The sequence below is a fragment of the Argopecten irradians genome, chromosome 16 (assembly GCF_041381155.1).
Source record: "Argopecten irradians isolate NY chromosome 16, Ai_NY, whole genome shotgun sequence".
Classification (NCBI taxonomy): Eukaryota; Metazoa; Mollusca; class Bivalvia; order Pectinida; family Pectinidae; genus Argopecten; species Argopecten irradians.
The window spans coordinates 4,128,846-4,150,168 of NC_091149.1; the positions used below are offsets into that span (position 1 = coordinate 4,128,846).

Consider the following 21,323-nt stretch of genomic DNA (forward strand, 5'->3'; position numbering starts at 1 on the left):
ATGAAAGCAGGTTTTTGTATATTATGTAAGTATCTGTCTTGTTGGTTTACCATCGCTTTGGTACCTGAAAACATTGACAATTACCACAGTATTTTTTTATATAAGTAGAGACAAAACACAGCGACATGCAGACTAGAGGACTGACATGGTGCATAACACTATACAACACATGATCACAGGTGGCGTTGGACGCAAGCAGAATACGTGTAACAAAACATGGAGACAGATTTATCATGATAAAACAGAAAAAATGGACGTTTTAACAATAGGTATAAATATTCTGGAATGAAAATAATAACCGACAAGTTTACTTACGCAGCCCATGACATAGAATCAGAAAAGAAAAAATGAAACGAAACGAAAATAATATAACATATACTGTACTCACGTGCCATTTTATCAATAAAATATCAAGATTCCTAAAAACATCAATATATAAAACTGTAAAGAAATGTTTCTTCAATTAATCACAGTTATGCATGTTTCTTAAATCTTTAACACATCGCTTATATGATGATAACATGTTTAAATGAGATGGAAGTTCCTAGGCGTATGAATATGTTCAATATACATCATTCAAGCAGGTTTTTATAATGCATCTTGTAATCACACACCATTGCAAGAAGAGACTTTGTAATAATGCTTAGCCTTTTAAGATCGTTTTTAACGACTGATTTTTTCTCAGTAAAGAGGATTGGTTTTAAATACCGAAATGATGCTAAACATTATCACGAAATCAGATCGATGATAAAGCTAAGATAATACCATGGATGACTATATGGTCTAGAGATGGGAACAAAGCTAGGGGAAAGGATGATAACATAGTCATACTAAGATGTCGATGGATGAATGATATATCACGCTTATCAAGAGCATGTTCGCTATCAGAAACAAATTCTAGCATTACACAGTTCAGTTTGACTAGAGAATCGCCAATGTTCATATTACAAGGTTCAGCATCCCCGTATATACTGAGATTGTCTATAGATCAGGAGGCATGCATCCATTCCTCATTCCAAGAGACAGGACATACCGTCATCTTCTGATGTTACTTTGTTTACCAACGTTGTCCTGACGTCACGTGACCAGATAGTTGTAGCAACAGATTCCATTTCTGTTGTATCTTCGGCTGTGAATCCATCTGTATTCCTCACATATATATCTGTTGTTGTAAACAACTGCTGTTTAGTAGTAAGTGGTGCTTTATCCTTAATTGTTGTAGACTCCATCGTTGATGTTGTTGCTGCGGTTGTCTGCTTTTCGTCGACGCTGTTCCCTTGTGCTGATGTTGTTGTTTCCATGTCACTTTTCCTTGTGGTCTGAACATCATTAGAAGATGTAACGCGTTCCGGTAAAGATGGCGAACTAAACCTTGTGGAGACGAATGGGACTTTGGTTGTTTCTGGAAGCAGTGTCGTTTGGGGCGGCCCTTGCGTAAATGGTATTTCGTTTGACCTTGTTGACCTTGCTGTTCCTGACGTAGATGTTATATCGCTTGTGTTTGGTATCGTACTTATTTGATCTGCTGTCCTTGATTCTGTTTTATCGACTGTTTTTTCTGTTGTTTGATCTTCTGTCCTTGAATCTGTTATTTCAATTGTTCTCTGTGTTGTTGTTGGATCTGTTGTCTTTGTTGTTCTGACGTCACGTGTACCTGAAGGCGTAGCTGGCGTTGTTTTTATAACTGGCATGTGTTCTGAACTTTGGCTATAACCAGGTGTAGAAAATACCGATTCAGTAGTGAATGCTTCATCAGTTGGTGTTGTCATTTCCGTCCCATCTGACGTGAGTTCAGTCAGTAATTCTTTCTCTGTTGTCATGGCCCTACGTTTTGTGGTACCTTCGTTCCATGATGTCGATTCTTCAGGTGCATGTGAAGTTGACGACGACGTCATAACGCCATCTTCAATGGTTGATGTTATACCCTGTGACGTCACATGTGGATCAGTTGTGGATGTAAATGACGTTTTGCTTGATGTCATTAGAGTTGTGGTTCTTGGTGAAGTTGCGGTGGTCCGGTCGGTAGATATTCGTTCGTCAAGAGTCGTATCAGTAACTGATGTTACAGTTGACGTCATACTGCTACTCTCTGATGTCATAGCAGATTGGCGTGTAGATAATGTAGTGATAGTACTCGTCGGAGTTATCGTCGTGGTTTTTTTCTTCTTGTCCTTTCCATTTTTCTTCTTTAGAAGTTTAACTGAAAAGAAGGCAAAGCAAGAGCTATATCTAGTATGCTAGAGGTCATTCGTCATAGAAGTATTGAGAAATAATGATATTTGAAATATTATTTCCATCTCTCTTTTTTACTTATTTTATTCTTCGTTCCATTTTTCTTTTTTTTCTTCCTTCTGGTTTTCTTTTAATTATTTAGAAACATCTTAACTATTTAATACAGAAAATTTTTGGAATAAAATACTCACGGGCTGGGATTTGTTTTGTAAGGAATTTGCCAGATTTCTTGAAGTTCGCTAGATCAGTATATGCTGATAGTTGCTTGGCAGCGGACGGTTCACTCGGTACAATGGCCGCTTCTTCACCTATGTCACCTATAGTAACCAAGTAGACATAAACGCCCATATCTTTTAGTATGTCAGCCTCGATCTGAACCTCGGCGACACCGTCATCGGTGGGACTATCAGTCAACACAATCAGGTAATTAGGTGCTTCCGGTCTGTCGAAAGGAGCCACAAATATTTGTTCTCTTACCAGGCGCAGCCCTTTGGCTAAATCCGCCTTTTTGAAGCGAAGATTCTTTGGAAGTTTCCGTATAAATTTCATGGCAGGTTTCTTCTCTGAGAACGCGTCAAAGTTAAAGAGGAGTTGTCCTTTATTTCCATATGTAGCTAGCGCTGTTTTCACTTTTCCCTTGTCCAGCTTAAATTTCTTAATCATTCGAAGTAGGAATTTTATGTATCCCTTCTTAAAGCTTTTCTTCGGCACTGCATTTGAGGCGTGAAAGAGGAATGCTATGTCTGCTAATGATGGATCTGTAGAAGGATAAAAGGAATTATCTTATTTTAAAAATCTTCTTATTCCATGTGTATTCAGGAAAAAAAACTAGATTTTTTCTATATACGATACCTTTGAAGTATGCAGCATTTTCGTACAAATAGAAATTAACAATTTATTACTACTTGAATTACTGCATTATTTTCTATTTCTAAAGAAAAAGTAGAATTGTTTCCTGTGACATGTTGATCTTAAACTGCAATCCAACTTAATTTCGCATGAAATTTCGAGTATATTGCGGAACATCCCGTAAGTTCTTCATACATATAATACATAAATGATAACAAAAACTCACCTGTACTTGTACGATCAGGGGCACCACCAGGCTTTGTTGTTGTCCTTACTTCCGTTGTTGTTTGTACACTGTCTGTTGTACGTTCCTGCTGTATTGTTTCTCCTATAAAAATGTCATATATCATTGGAAGAATTGGGATTATACACCACTGCATGAAACGTATTTTTTTAAGTGACTCAAAGTAAAAGTCCTAATCCGACATATTATTTTTAATCATTCCATTATTATAAATACTTGATCAGTAGTCATATTAAGTTATTATATTTTGCTCATGGTGTCGACTCCTAAAATACGACGTGATAGGATGTAAAAGTATGACTTTTTTAAAAATGTTGAACTTGCAATGTCTTCACAACGACGAATTAAAGACTTAAATAAGATTTTTTCTAATGAAAAATAAATAAGAACCTAATTTTCATTTCTTGTGCTCTTGCTTGTCTGCATATATGTCTTTCTTTTATTGAATAAAATGTTTGTCATTTCTAATATGAATGAAATACAAAATTTCAGAAGACTTTTCCAAGAGTTATCTCCCTTTGTACCTTTACGCTAAACTACCGTAAAGCTAGTTATATTTGCGGGAATATTTCCGCAATTTGGCGGGACATCATGATGGTCAGCAAAACCATTTTTAAATGGTTGACTCATATAGATCCTGAAAACCATATCTCGAATATCGACAACAGATATAATTTTCTCGTTTTTACCTTAAATCGCGAGCTAGATATACTTACTGTTGTACTGTATATCTGTAAGGATCTTGTAAGGAATAGGGATATCGGAAGTATCGGACAATTCTTTGTAGTTTCCAACGTGGTACTTTGTCCCTCGCGTAGTAATATCTTGGTTGTGACCAATCAGAACCCAGTGTGTTGTCACGCCGCCATTTTCAATCTCTCTCAAGGCATTTGAAGCTTCGTCGTCCATATTTTCATAGATTTTGTCCGTTATAAAAATGATATGTTTTTCGTCATCATCAGACATTTGCGTTATGACAGACTGTCGCAGAAATTGTAAAAGTTCTTGAAATCTCGCAAATTTTGATCTGTATTTCTTCGTCATTCCTAAGATGATCGTTTGTAGATCTGCTGGGTCGTAGTCTTTAAATCCAAATATTTGGGACACAGTTTTACCGTAATTAATCATAGAATATTCCGCCTCTACTTGATCCGTGTATACGTTGTTCACAAAGGTATCAATAAAAGGAAGAAGCTGTTGAAAGTAGTCCTTCGGTGAGGTCGAACTTCCTGATCGGAACACTATAACAATCTTTGCGTATCTTGTACCTATAAAGTGATAAACATTATCATTTATTTACCTTAACGCCGTCTTTGGTATCTTTACCATCATTACAACATATACAAATAAAGTTTAAACGTTATCAGATTAATTCGAAATCAGAATAACATTCAAGCAATTGAAAATGGAAAGTAATCATGCCCATAATTACAAAAATTAAAAAAAAAAAAAAAAAAAACACTGACTGCAGTAGCAACCTATTTTTCTTCATGTAAAGCATTGTTTAGGTCAGTTCTATATAGAATTTATAAGAAGGTAATTGGGTTTATTAAAATATATAATCTGTAAAACATGACGAAAAATGAAACATGTACAAATGTAACACAATTACTAGAAAATAGGAATGTGAACCATTGGAATTAAAGAACTTTTACGTACGTTTTGTGGTCAGCGGTGGTACTGTTGACGAAGGAGAAATCGTTGTTGGCATGGTAACTATATGTTTTCTCGCCCCAGGCTCTGTGCAACAAATTCACAATGCTATTAAAACAATCCTACATAATTAATTTTTCATGCGACGTTACACACATTTATTGTTTTAAGAATAGCATCGAATTAGTTAGAGATAAGAAACATTTGTAAATGACTCTTGTAATAGTTCTTTGAAAGCATAGACAATAGCATGGCGAATCTTCAATATAAATGGTATTTATATCACAATGTGAAACAATAAATAAAATGGAAAGCAAGTAATTCTCTTTTTTATTTCCACTTAACCTTATTATTAATGAGTATATATACTCAGAGCATAAAGAATAAAATGTAGTAAATTTTAAAGTGTGAAACGTGTTGTTGGTTTACAAAAAGAAAGAAAGACGAAACACGAAAGATGAACAAAAAAGAAAGAAAGATACAATAAAAAAATCACCTGTGAAAATATCAGCCAGTATCTTAAAATTTGCAGCGAATACGTCATAATCCGATAGACCGCTGTAGGAGTGAGTAGAGTACACGTGACCACGTGTAGGTATTGTTTGGTCGGTTCCTATGGTAACCCAGTGCGTCATCACGCCACTTGTCTCCAGATCATCTATTCCTCTCTCAATACTATCGTCCATATTGTCATATACTTTGTCTGTGATAAATATCACGTGTTTCTCATCATCGGGATCCACGTTTGAAGGTATAAACACAGACTTTTGCAAATATAAAAGAAGGTCTTGGAATCTTGCAAATTTAGATCTGTATTTCTTAGATATTCCAAGGATAATTCCGTGTAGTTCTTCCACGTCATACTCTTTGAATCCTATTATCCTGGTTACAGTCTTCCCGTAGTTAATGACCGAGAAGTCCATGCTCACTTCCGGTACAGCTGCAGTCTCGAACAGGAAGCTCTCGATGAAAGGAAGAAGATGACCAAAGAAGTCCTTCGGAGACGTTCCACTTCCGGTACGGAATACAATTACCACTTTCACATGTCGTTCATCATCTGCAACATAATTTATGCCTCAATGATATCATTTTCTGTAGCAACTTCACTTTGATTATTTAAGGACTAACTTGAATATGTTTTTATTGTTATGGAAATATGGCGTGTACTCTTAATAGCATAAAAATCTATTCAAATTAATCTTTATAATTCAATTAACTAAAGAAAATCTCTTCAAAATCACAATATAATTTCGGGACTCTTTTTTTTCTACGAAATGATCGTGCTGTTATCTAAGCCAATCAGAAGCCACGCTACAAGCAGCGACGCCATTTGTTCCTGAATGGGATAATCAAGTTAATTTTCTGGCCAATGAAAATACTTGTAACAAGCAAAATTGAATTATAAAGTAAGAAATTCAATGAATTGATGAAGGAAGGAAGGAAGGAAGGAAGGAAGGAAAGAAGGAAGGAAGGAAGGTACTCACCTACACCTTGTGCTTCTAATGGTTCTCTGGTAGTAGAGATTACTTCATTGTCATTGTCTGTGTAACGCAATCCTGTTAATCGAAAATTGACATTCACATTAACCATACTGAGAGTATACTACAAATTGTAATAATATACACATTTTCATTAAATCATCTGATTAAACAAATTGCACGTGAGAGATGAGAGTTACAATATCAGGATATGTAAAAAATGTCACTACAGGGATATGAAACGTTTACCTTGTGCGATTTGAGCAAGAATTTGTATAGTTATATCCTGACGACTGTACAGTTCCTCGTAATCGGCCACTTTATAAGAGACGCTTGTTGTCGGTATGGCACTGTTGTCACCTATCATTACCCAATGTGTGTGGATTCCTCTTGTCTCTAAATGCTCAATTCCCTTACGTATCCCGGAATTCAGTTTCTCATACAGCTGATCCGCTATAAATATCACATGTCTGTCGTCCGTATCCGCCACAGCTGGCGGGACTAACATCTCCTGGGTGATGTATTCAATTAGTAATGGAAACCGTGAAAATTTACTCCGGTACTTCTTCGAAATTCCATTCACGGCGTCCCTCATCTCATCAAACCCTAACTGTTGAAATCCAAAGACTATATTGACATCCTTGCCGTAGTTGACTACAGCGATATCGGTGTTAGCTTCCGATAAAATATCGGGGTCAATGAAAGAGGATATGAAGGGCAGTAACTTTGTGAAGTAATCAGGTGGCGATGTTGAACTTCCTGACCGGAACACTATCAGGATCTTTGTTGGTGGTGGATCTGCAACAGTGAATTGTTGAATTTGATCATTGGTCGGGAATCGAGTAATAATCGTATTAAAGGTAAAAGCTCAACAAAAACGATACGCATGAAGTACTAGAATTGCAAGGATTGCCACTCATTTATTTCAGTAATCAAATTTAGGCAATTTAGACGTAAACACTATCATTATGAGATGTTTACGTCCGACTTGCTGACGGGCAAAGCAACTGTATTAAGTTCCTACGTAGAGACAAAAAAGTATGTCGTTGTATTTGGGTGAATATCAATTTGATAGAAAGAAAAATAAATACTTTGCAGTGATCCTGATTCGCTTGTCTTTGGAACGAGGGCTTCAGAATATTCACTGTCATCTGAAAGTGTAGAATACTTCAATCGTTATTCAGTTGGCTGAGCTACAAATTGCATGCCTTTAAGAATATGGTTGCAAAACGCACAAGAATTAGCCGATATCAATAATAAGATATCCCCTATATTACATATGATTACAAATTATATAATTATAACGTAGACCAATCACTTTAATCTAAAACATAACACATAAAGTGTAGATAGAATATAATATATTGCTGGTATAGAATAAAAAATTATATTGCTGGTATTTCTGTTTGGAAATCTGAACATAGCTTATAGCTTTTAGGATAATCAAATAGTACTCACCTAGAGAAACGTCGGTTGTGATGTCATCAATGACGTCATAGTTGTGAGTAAGACTAGGGTAGTCGTTTATCAAGTACGTGTCCCCCGGGGTACTGACATTACTTTGACCGCCAATAAGCACCCAGTGGTATTTTATACCCTTCCTTGCCAGTCTCAATAAGCCGTTCTTTACTTTTAGATTCATGTTATCATAGACTCTGTCCGCGATAAACACCACATGTTTGGACGTATCCGTGGTGACCTCGGGGAACACACGCAGATCGAGATATTGCAGGACTTCTCCGAATCTCGCATAATTTGACTGGAGTGTATCAGGTGCCGTTAGAATTAATGTCTGCATTTCCGTCAAGTTACGAATTTTTTGGAATCCAAACACTAGATTTACGGAATCACCATAGCTGATTAATGCGATTTCAATATCGACGTTCTGAATTAATTTCTCTTCCAGGAATCCTGCCATGAATGGGAGCAGATGCGTATAGTAATCGGCGGTAGGCACAGTGTTGTCAGAACGGAAAACTAGCACTAACTGAAATTTTCTATATTCTGAAACAAAATGGGTGTTAACCTATTTGTTTTAATTATGAATATTTTATTTTGTATCTAAACATTTACATGCAATATTCGTCATGCTCTTTTTATTACAAACGATGGTATTTTAAAAGAAAACAAAGGTCAAACAAACAGCAAAACGAAACCAACAATCCGTAGCGATGTTTTAACAGATACTAAACACAACGAAATGACTAGCATAAATAGTTATAGGGATAACAGGAAAATTACTAGCATACTGATGAAATAGAAGATATCTGACGTCATTTGACAACCATATCAGGTGACATCAGTGCCTAACTTGTCCTTTCGTGTTAAGTATCGTGCGTGTTTATCTTGATGTTTCAACAGATACCAAAGCCAACGAAGTGACTAGCATAAATAATGAAAATAACAGGGAAATTATTAGGATACTGATGAAATTGACGATATATGACGTCATTTGATAGCCATAAAACTTATATCACGTAACATAAGACTTTGGCATATTCTATCCTATTATAAGTACCCTGTAAGTTAATTTTTTAATAGTTCAGGAATATCAGAGATTGATAATGACAGACCTACAAATTTGTCAAACATTGCATGGGGTTGAAACTATTGTAAATTATATTATGCAAAAAGAAAATCGACATGCCATTCTGAGAAATCGTCAATAAATAATCTGAGTGAAATGAATCATATCTCGGCAAAGAAGACATGACAATTGTGATAATTGCATACATAACTGTCAGAAAAACTGTAAAGCAGAGATGTTCTTATATTTCGTGATGACGTAAAAAAAACCTGTATTATTATTATGTTAAGTACCTTTCATAAGTGACCGACCAGCAAACAAAGAAAGATTTCACTTTTGAATATAGTATAAAATCTGGCATACAAATTACTATTGCTCTAAAATAAGAATGACTTAAAAAAACCTTCATTTATGAAAAATGCACTATTTTCATATTTATAGCAGTATGCTGGTCTAAAACATAAAATAAAACTTTTATCATAGCAGTTGAATGGTAAACCAAGGAAAAAATGACATTGATTACAACGGACGAGGATATACTATCGAACAAAAGAGATAAGGACGTCTTTGTATAAATGATATTGATTTTGGAAGATATGTGATAATATTTCGATATCGTGCCGACATGCATATGAACCATAAGGTTACTACCATCTACAGTGGGGCTACAAAAACACAAAAATGCAACAGAAAGACATGAACAGAATAACATGTATAAACGAACTCCCGCCTGGTAAACGCATGCCCTACTTACTGCTGAGAGCGGGGGCGATGGTGGTAGGTCGACGCTTTACTTTTCCTCCCACTGATTTTAACGGGTATACATACATTATTTTATGTGATCATCACAAATGTCCGTCTCATTAAACATTAATAAAACCATTAAGATTTCAACATGACCATCTTCAACAATTTGATGAATTTGGTATTAATATAGTACCCCATAGGTAGGGGCTATACACAGAAACTGTTTTCGAAATAATTGTTATCATATTACCAAACTTTATCTAGATTTCAAAACCCTAGGAAAATTTGCTCATGAATAAATTAGGAAAATTTACTGTAAATCAGCAGCTGAATGCTGATTATTTTCCAATTTACTAGTATATGAAAAATAGATTACTTTTATTGAATTCTGGTTGACATATAACTTTGACAACGTTAGACGTTATCTTATTTTCCTCTTCTATTTTACACAAGTTCGAAAAAATTAAAAGTTGTTGAATATTTATCCGCACATTATAAAGTCCTACAAAGAAATCCTCTATACAACGTAACCTTGACCGGTATGATATGAATAGGAAAGTTAGCATGACTTACTAGCCCTCACTCGATTGATAATATTTTTAACTGGATCAGCCGTCTCCAGCAAATCACTAAAAGTCTGAACGCCTTGAAAATAATCGCTCTTTGGATCGGATGTCAATTGCCTTAATTCGTCATGAACGTCGCTTGAGCCAATACCAACTCCAAACACCGTCACTCCCATCTGTTTTAATGACGTCATTTCCTGTTCAAAATCGAATCCATCGTTAGACGCTACCATGTCCGTTACCAGAATGAGGCCCGTTGGGACCCCCTGGTCTATCCGTGACCCCGCAGCTGAGACCAGTAAGTCAGTCCGGATCATACTTAGTGCCTCACCGAGATTTGCACGGCTTTTCCTCATGTTACCTTTTATGGTCGTTTTAATCGCACTACGTACCTGGGGTTTTCTAGTGTGGGCATTGAAATCAAATAGCACGTTCGTTTTTGTACCGTAATTGACCAGAGCCACGCGCAGCGTATCTGGACCAACTTTGGACTTCGCGAATAGATTAGACAGGTAGATCTTTAGTTTTTTGTTCAGATCTCTCAGCTTCGTTTTATGCCCAACGTGGAACAGAACAGCAATATCTGCTTCACGACTACCTGAAAAACAAAACAAAATGTATTTTACAAAACATAAAATATCCAAAAACAAAATGACTATGAAAATGAATATCGATAAGTCAAAATATTAAATGTAAAATCAAAATATTTGATTACGATATCGTTAATTGTGTTTTTGTTTTTCGTTTTTGCTTTTATTTATTTTATTTTTTTTTACTTTTTATAAAATAAAAATCACATGATCACATTACAATTCCCTGAAATGTAAGCGAAACGTTGAACGGCGTAGTAATCTCCACACAAAGCAGAAAGGTGTGGAACAGTTTGTCTTACCTATACCGCGCGTGCGTCTTCATCATAGGCGTGCCTTAGGGTGATGGGCGAGTCTATGGCTAGAGAGATCCATGCTCTGATGCAAAACATTCCCCATAACAGAACAGGACTCTGCTATGATTCGTGTATGTTAATAAGGTGGAAAAGAACGTTACATCAGACAATCGGAAAGACAGAAGGAAGTTTGCTCAAGGTGAAACGAAACAATGCGGGAGGCTGCATTGCATATAAATGACATAACTCATATACATATTTTTTGATATTACGCCGAATTTTTATGGTTTTTTGTTTTTTTGTTTTTTGTTTTTTTGCGTTTTTTTCTTTTTTTTTTTATCAACAACACATTTTTTTATGTGTTTGCTTTTTCAGTCTTCCTGATAAGCATCAGCCCAAAAGTCAATTTAATTCGACCGATGCATTAAAGGAAACGCGATGATTTTTCCTCCGCGACCTCCTTCTTCCTTTCAATGTAAATGGAAATATCAGTGTAGAAAACACAATGACACTGGCAAGCGACTCGTTCCCAAACTTTATTATCATTTATTTAACCATGCAAATTGTCCCACTGTTATGTACTTCATGAGACGGAGAAATGATCAGTTATCATTCCAGAAATAGATGATACAGAATGAAAAGGAAAGAATCATTTGATTAACTGAAAGGGTGCGATCGGAACAAGGTGCATGGATTAGAAACTTAACGTCATTGGTAATTATTGTAATATTTACATTTTGTTTACTACAATAACAAATACTGAAACCTGATCAGAATTATAAAAGTATTTTACGATTTAATTAAAGTTAAAACAGTAAATTGCATTATATTCAGGACAAAAAGCAACACGTAGACGATGAATAATTAAAGCGACATGTTTTGAAACAGAACATTGCTTTGCTTTGAAGCCACGCAAAACAAAATATTTTCTTGAAAAGCGAAAATGTTAGACAAGCGATAAATTAATCGCTAAATAAATTAATATATTAATTAATTAATAAAAGTGAATTCTTTTTTATTTTTATCACTTTAATTTCCCTAATGAGAAAACCCAGCAAGTTTAGATTTCTGTTGATTTATTAGGAAAAATAAGACGGAAAAAAACAACGTTAAGAATGAAAATAGAATTTGAAAATAATAATAATAATAATAAAGATAAATTTTTATAAAAATCTTTAGATTTTTTATCAAATCTAGATCTAAATAAATTTTGCATTATTTTCATAATTGATAGATGCTTAACTAGTTATAATATCGTTAATGTCGATATTGCGTGTACAGTATTGTGGCAAACATATTCGGTCATTTTGCTAAACATTTTATGCTATATATTCGACAAATTTTAATATTCAAAGCAGCATGTTTCACCGAAACATTCCTTAGATGAAATTAGTATTAATGTCAAGAGATGATTCAAACAATTTTTAGTGTATCTTTTATATATGAATTTCAATTATTGCGTTGTGAAAGAATGAAATGTCGATAAATTATGTAGCATGAAAAATCGTCCATTTAAGAAATCGATATAAATAAAAAATATTCTGAACATATGAGACAATTATATAAGTAGGTGTATTCTACAAGCTATTGAAATTTACTTTATAAGAAAATCCATTAAAAAAAAGACATGTCATCATGTGACCGGATACGTTTAAAATGGTATCTAAGATTAGTGAGAACGTGAGACAGACAGTAACGTCATCAACACTGAAACAATGTGACGTCACAATCAAAGTACACAGCAGACATAATGCAAACGCGCATATCACAGCAAAAGTGAGAGAGACAGTGCTAGCGTGCAATACCACATAAACCATCAAAACAGATATTCTATAAATACAATTCTTTGTCATATATCTATTGTTTAACAGACAATGGTAACTGTATCTGGTGTGAAATGGTGTGAATATACATCAATATCTGAACAATGTATATTGTAAATAAATCAGTATTTATTGGAAAATGTATTGTAAACAATTTCTGATGTCAAATGTAGTGTAAAGCTACGTGATGTGCAATGTATAGTTAAATGCTAGTTGGTTTTAGATGTATTTAAAGAGACTGTTTAATTTATAAAAACAAATATTGTAAATCGCTATTTGAATTAACAATTATAAAATGTAAAATAACAGATGTAAAATGAATTATAAAACAGTATTTTATGAAAAATTATAGTTGAACATTATTTGATATAAAAATCATATTTCGTAAATGTTAAATGAATCGCAAAGTGACGTGAAACGTTTTTCATAAAACACTTCAATAAATTAGAAAAAATAGCATGTGAATTTTAATTATATAATTTCATTGCTAAGGCTATCGATACCTCTTCATTAACATAAAGTATGGAAAGGCTTTGTATAGGCTTTGCTGTTATGTGTGTGTACAGTAGATTTATTAATATGTTATGTATTTGTACAGTAGATATATTGATATGATATGTATATGTACAGTAGATATATTAATATGTTATGTATATGTACAGTAGATATATTAATATGTTATGTATATGTACAGTAGGTATATTAATATTTTATGTATATGTACAGTAGGTGGTACATTTTCATTACATAAAACAGTGCGAACAAGGTACATCAACAAACAAGCCCGCCATTACAGATAATACTCACTCTCCAAGGCAGAGGTCGGCGCGGGGGTAGTCGCTTCTGTTTACGAAAGGAAACAAGAGAATCAATATCAAAGCAAACAAATCAATGTAAAAATCGACAATAGAAAATATTCGTCATAAAAGCTGTTCAAACATATTTGAGATATTTAAAGCATTTGCCTAGATTTTCTGATCAAAAATGAAAAAAAATTATGAATTAAAATTTCTGTCATATAAGGAAGATTGAAGCATTAATTCTATTGTTTTATGTCTAGCACTTATAACAATAGTCTTAGATAAGAATGCAGTAGATTGTATGTTCAAATTATGCTTATTTATCTTTATTTTCCATGACCATTTTATGCATAAAATCACGTTTTTATTCATAAAATCATGCTATGACATATTTCCGCCCTTTAATTTCAATGTATAGTCCAACAAAATGAAAACTAAACAAATCAGAGTGTATTCTAAATAAACCGCCTTTTGCGGTTTTATAATGATATTACACTTTCATTGGTTTTTGTGTTATAGAGCCATAACATAAAAGAAATATTCAAGTTAATCGTCAGATTGCAATCTAGACATTGAAACTCCAAACTGAAGGGACTATTTTTGTTTAAAATAAATGCGCCAAGAGTCAACCAATCAGAACACGGTGTTAACAGACGAATATGTCAGTTTTTTACGTAATAAGATGGCAACATAACGTGTTAAGCCAATGGAAAAGTTTGTTACAAGAGAAATTAAATAAATTCAGATGATAATTACCTGTTGTTGGTACTGTGGTTGGCGCCGCCGTTGTAGGTAATGGTTCTATGTCTTCTGGCAATACGAATGTCACTGAAAGGAAATTAATCAAAATATTGTAAGAAAAGTTTCCATAGTACTGCATTGCTTTCTAAATCAAATGAATTCTTGTCTCGTTACATATACATTCTGACCTAATGAGGTTAATCTGGCAAAACCATTAACAGATCGACAGCATAAGATATTTGAAGTAGCAACCACTGTACATAAACATTTCCCTGGTATTTTAAAAGGATTTTAAAAATCGATGATATTTAGTCTTTACATATTATTATATTGTATATACATTGTAAAGTCATTAATTTGTGAGAAAAACTGACGTCGTTTTCTCAAAAACTAATGACGATACACTCACAAATACTTGACATCAAAATAAATATTTACCTGCAAGGACAGATAACTCTATAATATACAAATACAGAATAATGTATGGTCAGATTGAAGACTTACGTGAGGGCATTTTCTGTCTCAGTTCCTGCACCATACTAGGCAGCTGGTCGACGTTGCCTAGAACGTAACTCATTTGCGGGTTAGTAGACACCAGATTCATCTCGTCAGTGTTACGCAGGTCTATGCCGACGCCGAATACCGTCACTCCGGCGTCCTTGACGAGGGCTGCGGCGTACTCTAGTTCGGGGTAGTACTGTGCCTCAGAGTTAGCGTCTGTGATGATAACTAGGCCGTTTGGCACATCCTCTCTGTCGCCTTTGTTGACATCAAACATCTGGGTGCGGACGAGATTCAAACCAGCAGCCAGGTTAGTGTCTGCGGATCTGTATCGTGGACTGATGTTTCTGATAGCATCTATCAGTCCGGACTTATCTCCCCTGAAAGCATCTAGTTTAAAAAGCACCGTACCTTCTGCTTGGTAGACGGCGACACCGACTCTTACCGAATCTAGGTCAATGTCTGCTCCTTCAACAGTGTCAGCCATGAAGGAGGTGATCTTGGCGAAGTTGGTGGAGGTGAGATCATTTGAGAAGTGGACAAGGAACACGAGGTCCATATCGTCACTGCCTGTGTTGGAAAGAATGTGGGAGGATCGTAAGTTGAAAGCATAACTTATATTTTGGGATACTTGATCTGTAAATATGTCATTTATTACAGTTGCTAATCACATTGTAATGATTTGCGACCAAATTTAAACGCTAGCGAAGCCATCTGACACAATTTGTAATATAGAAATAACATATATCATCTATGACTCATATTGGCTATATACTTTGTGTATTGCTTAAAACATATGACTCAAATATCCATAAATAAATAAATGATAAAGAAATATGAATATATATGCTAAATAAATCAAGGTTTGAAAACTTATTTTCCGTGATTAACAAAGAAACAATTTAACAATATACTGCACGTATAACTTGTAATAACTGTATACCTTGAAAGTTGCTAGATTGGTTTTTTCAGTCTATTCTTTTTATAATACTGCCATGTATATTTGGTACATGTGAATTAAGAAATGCAAAACTGAGTTTGAATATGAGACAGAAATAATAGCTACGGCGAATTACTATCAATATTAACAAAAATATGAATATCTTAAATATCCGCACAAAGTAACCAAAATCCTTACAGTAAAAAAACCGTAAAAGGTTGAATCAGAATCGGGGTGATATTTTTACAATATCTAAATAAACAATTCACTGACGAAGTAATACTATTATGTACTAAACAGGCAGGGGTTACTTATTAGAAATAATTTTGGCTGTGCAAAATTTTCAGTAAATACTTCAAAAATATATTAATTTATCATCAAAGACAATGCGTATTTTTCAGCATTGTATTATTTATCTATTTTTTTCAATTTCATCGCTGCATAGGAAATGTTTGCAAACTAGCGCACGAATACGCGGTATTCATATCGAAGTGGCTATGCAGAAAATATTAATTGAATAAAGCGCATCAATATTAATGCATAGTAGTCTGCTATACGATGAAATAAGCATAAATTGTACCTGTAACGGTGTTTGTTTTCGTTTTGTTTTCATAAGAAAATAACTTTGTATTCATGTATATTGTGTTAATGTTGTAATTAATATTGGTTTCAGAAGTAATGTTAACGATTATATTTCAGATAACACTGAACTTTTATAAACGTATGTCTGTAGGATACGAATCACTTGAAGTAGTAAATATGGCGCATAGAAATAATTCCAATAGTGCGAACAAAAATTTTCGAGGCAATCTGCCCATTTATCAAGTAAAAAAATTAAATATTAAGGTCACAAATGTTAACAAAGGCATAAACAATGAATATATATATATATGTAGAATATATAGATAAACTATAATGACGATGCGTATTGTCTGAATGATGCCTTCGGTCAGTCGCTTTTAGAATTATTTCTTTGCCCTGTATGATAATTAATGTTGATAGCAAATATTATCGGTATACTGTGTATATGTCGTACAGAGTTATAATTAATATAGCATATTTATATAAGGTATACTAAATACATTATGTATATGCATTACATTATTAAAATATTAATTTTTATTATGTACATCTATGGAAAAATCTTTATTTATCATTTTGAAAACAAAACAATCTCACTATTGCTAATGATCTTAAATGTAAATTGCAGTATAACAAAAAGAAAGACATTTTAAAAAGTGATAAATTGTGCAAACAAAGTGAAGAATACATATAAAAATATTCATATGTATAAATAGACGCAAAACAACAAATGTCGAAAACAAAAATTAAAAATGCACCTTTAGACCGAGATGTCTATTTCTGAATAATATCTGAACGAAATGTTTTTATTCTATTTTATTTATTTACTTACTACATGTATTATTATCATTTTTTTATTGGTTTTTTTCTTATTTAACGAAATTTCATATTCCAAAACATTGAATAAGTCATTTTTTTCATAGAATCAAATAAATCAGAAACTTAAGATCGGTATCAGCGAATATCGTTAGAATTTTTCAGACAGTTCGGTCAAAGATCACACACATACATTGTCCATTATATGGGAGCGGTGCGTATTGCACAGTGCTGTATAAGGAATACACAACATTGTAAATGGATTTGTTCAGAATCATGTGATTTGGTCAGTGTCACGTGATCTGGTCAGTGTCACGTGTTCTCGTCAATATCATGTGACCTGCCCAGTTGATTGGTTGGCTGTTTTGACTTTACATACTATCAACAGCTAAAGATATTTAAGCCGGCTTCCCCAGTATGCAATATCTTTAGGGGTGAAAATGTCGGTATGGTTCGGGAGTCTGAGAAATATCTGTTTTGTCTCCATGGATGTCTTTGTAGTGCTATCTCCTTTAGGCATGTCGCAAAATACACCGATCAACACATCCCACTCGGTCACGTTATATGAGAAACAGGCAAACCAGTCGTCCCACCTCCTATATGCTGAAACTATCGCTTTTGTTTACTGTGGTCTGCCCTATGCACAGAACCCAAAGTCTTCATCATAAGGGCAACTGCGATAAAAAATAATAATATCCCAAATTTAGTCGCCTTCGTACACTTGTCAGTGTCATGTGATGTGTCCTGTATGTGATCGGTCTTCAGTCAGTATGATCGAATTGTTTCCACCATTAAAGGAACACCTGCAATCGCATAACTCTGTTTAATTGTAATAAGTGTACATGTTGTAAGAAGTACGCTAATTATTTCTGTTACAATTATATATTCACAACATGTGAAACAATGAATTAATTCGATAGGCTGTTGAAACAATTGACCACTGTCCATATGATGTTGAACAAAACCGTTAGACAATGATATACTTATGAATAATACATGGTGTACAATTGTATATGAACTGTGCATAAACACAAGGTAGATATAGAAGTTGTATATATAGTCAAATGTGAATACATTAAAACAGAAGACGCAGTGCGCATATTGGTCAACATGCAAATATAAATATTCATGAGTAAGCCTCGCTTTCAACCCGTCTCGTAGACTAACCTTCCACGGGTGTTAGATATGCGGCGTCGGAACCTGGAAGAATAACCCCGTGACATGTCAAAGTTCACAGAGCATGCGCATTCGAGATATGCTAACATAATCCGAAAAAGGCTTAAAAGAACACAATTAATCAATTATTAATTGGAGTTAAAATTACATTTTCATGTTTAGTCATTCCAGGCAAACGCTAACGATTCTCATTCAAAGGTAAAGAGAAAGAATCATTTGATGAAAATGCAAACAAATTAATAGAACAAATAAGGCAGAAGATTTCATTATACATTCAAGAGAAGATAGATTGAGAGAGAAGTACAAAGGCTTGGTTTTTCTATGGATTAATTGTCAGAAAGTCAATGCAATAGACTTATTCGCCCCTAAAATGTATAATAAACTGTTCCAGTATTAGATTGAGAACAGTCCAAAACTATTTTCAGGGAAGATTGATAAATGTAGGTTTAATATGAAACAAATGAGAAAGAAAAAATGACTGCAGCAAGCTACTAGTAGTAATTGAAGTTAAATTTCCGCATAAAGTATTTTAATATTACTACATCATGACTACATCTGAATTAATAATCTGAACAAGAACCAGTTGAAATCGCTCTGCGCTAATAAGGAAATGATTAATTAACCGAATGTACACTCACTTTCACAGACTTGTGCGACCACAAGCTCGGTCATGATGTGGAGCTCGCTGATCGAGTCGAGGCTAAATAAATTAGCATAGGACGGCTCGGATACCACGGACGATAACTCTTGCTTGCCTCCCTCGCTCCATGTGATTCCAATGACATTCACGCCAATGTCCTTCAGTGCCTGGGCGTACTGGAAACTCTGTGTCACACGTCTGCTGGATCTCCCCGTCGTAACCAGGACAACCATATCCGGGACCTGCGGTCTGTCGCCATAATACTCAAAAAACACCCTCCGCCTCAGGGTGTCGAGAGCGTCAGCCAAGTTTCTCTCGCCGGGCATAAATCGAGCAGACCTAATAGCATCCTGAACACCTTGGGGTGTATTAATCTCACCCAGGCGGAAGTGAACCATCGGGCTTGTGCTGTATGTCACAAGTGATATTCGGGTACCCTCTGAACTTACATTAGTGAATTTGACGAATTTTACGAGAAAATCCCTAATAGTGCGGTAAGTCTCATTGTTCAGTTCATAAGCCTCCGAGGTATCAACAAGCAACACTATGTCCATGGGCCTATTTCCACAACCTAAAATGAAAGGAAAACCTAACGCTAGTATAATGAGAAACTAAAACCATGGAACTTCAGAAGTGGATCATTCTCAGACCAATGTGAATATTGCAGTATCGTTTATTAACCCCTAGGAACGAAGACCATGCAGGTTCGCTGCATTCGTCACTGAAATCCACCCCATTTGATTGGCTCCTATAAACGAGCCAAAGTTGAAGATGCTCCACCGCCGATAGCACATAAAAGGCACTCATCATTTGAACAATAATTGGTGTTTAATGGTGTATATTTACATATGCCCCTATATAGTCAACGGGAGGGGAGTTGCGTTCAAATTAACGTAATCGCAATGACGTATGAATACAAACGCAGTATAGGTTCGGACTACTTCTAGTTCACGTTTCGATAAGATTTTGCATAATAAGTTGACGGATTTCAATATAACAATAAAGAGTTTTTATTAGATCCAATTAAATAGGTATTTGACATAAAAACAAAAGATGTATTGAAGCATTGTAACGGTAATAAACGACAAAATGATTCGCTGGTAGGGGCTACAACCGGAGGGCTTTCCTCAGGAATGTTCGGGGAATTCCATAGTTACTTGTGTACGGTCACTCATTTCACCTAAATATACAGATCTGATTGTCGGTGAATAATTCTCGGAGCAACTTAGCGAACAATAGGTTAACAGATCATATACAGGTTTCCGGAAAAACAAACATTACAGGAAGCCTATCAGAAACAGTATCATCAGCTTTACCACCGTTAGTATTCAAATTAGGCCTGCACTCACGCAAACACTTGTCTATCATCCGTACCATAAAATAAAAGTCATGACTATGAAGAATTTAGTCTATATCGCATTCGTAGACCGATACATACATGAAAAACATTCAGTAGCTCAACGGTCATACCATCAATAAGCTATATTACCGTAACTTTCCTCGGTTGAAAATCAAATATGGCGGTTCGTTCCACTTCGGACCGCATCACTACCCTGACAACGATACCGTACCGGTAGTCGTTCCGCCTCGGTTATCTCAATTTTTATTCGAAATGGACATTATTGATTTATTATCAAATTGAAAAAAAAAAATCTAAAAATAATTGAAAGGTGTGATTGTTATATTTCAAACTAAACTGCAGCTATAACATTCAACAATCGAAACTATATCTTCGGTCATTCTGACTACTGTAGTTACCCAACTTAGCAACCATCACCGTTTCAAATTTGACGTAAAAGTAGACTTATTTATGTAAATATATAGATTGAACAGTGTTTTGATTGCGTTAAAGGTGGTATGAAAGCAATGGGATACAGACATATTCTACATGTAGCGCTAACGCGCTACATTGAATATGTCTGTATCCCATTGAGTTCATACCTGAACGCAATGGGGTATGAACGCAATGGGATACAGATATATTCTACATGTAGCGCTACATTGAATATGTCTATATCCCATTGCGTTCATACCACCTTTAACGCAATCAAAACACTGTTCAATCTATATATATATATATATTTCTAATTAACACGAAACGTAAAATATAATAATTAATTTT

General features: G+C 34.7%; 1 protein-coding gene across 40 annotated transcripts in view; it reads right to left on the reverse strand.

Annotated features, from left to right (window-relative positions):
- The window catches only part of LOC138310974 (uncharacterized), a 229,877-nt gene that overhangs the window by 151,681 nt on the left and 56,873 nt on the right, over window positions 1–21,323 (reverse strand). For 35 of the 40 annotated variants that reach the window (XM_069252370.1, XM_069252360.1, XM_069252369.1 and 32 more), the window contains 17 exons: window positions 19,200–19,772; window positions 18,553–18,585; window positions 15,051–15,617; window positions 14,562–14,633; window positions 13,813–13,848; window positions 10,304–10,894; window positions 9,738–9,788; window positions 7,915–8,460; window positions 7,548–7,607; window positions 6,706–7,254; window positions 6,463–6,534; window positions 5,475–6,035; window positions 4,985–5,065; window positions 4,042–4,593; window positions 3,308–3,409; window positions 2,424–2,990; window positions 1,034–2,200 (listed from right to left, as the gene is read on the reverse strand). In XM_069252370.1, the coding sequence (XP_069108471.1) occupies window positions 1,034–2,200; window positions 2,424–2,990; window positions 3,308–3,409; window positions 4,042–4,593; window positions 4,985–5,065; window positions 5,475–6,035; window positions 6,463–6,534; window positions 6,706–7,254; window positions 7,548–7,607; window positions 7,915–8,460; window positions 9,738–9,788; window positions 10,304–10,894; window positions 13,813–13,848; window positions 14,562–14,633; window positions 15,051–15,617; window positions 18,553–18,585; window positions 19,200–19,772 (6,180 nt within the window). Of the gene's footprint in view, window positions 1–1,033; window positions 2,201–2,423; window positions 2,991–3,307; window positions 3,410–4,041; window positions 4,594–4,984; window positions 5,066–5,474; window positions 6,036–6,462; window positions 6,535–6,705; window positions 7,255–7,547; window positions 7,608–7,914; window positions 8,461–9,737; window positions 9,789–10,303; window positions 10,895–11,188; window positions 12,127–13,812; window positions 13,849–14,561; window positions 14,634–15,050; window positions 15,618–18,552; window positions 18,586–19,199; window positions 19,773–21,323 lie in introns of those variants that run through there. The other 5 variants (XM_069252350.1, XM_069252372.1, XM_069252381.1 and 2 more) reach the window with 5 other exon arrangements.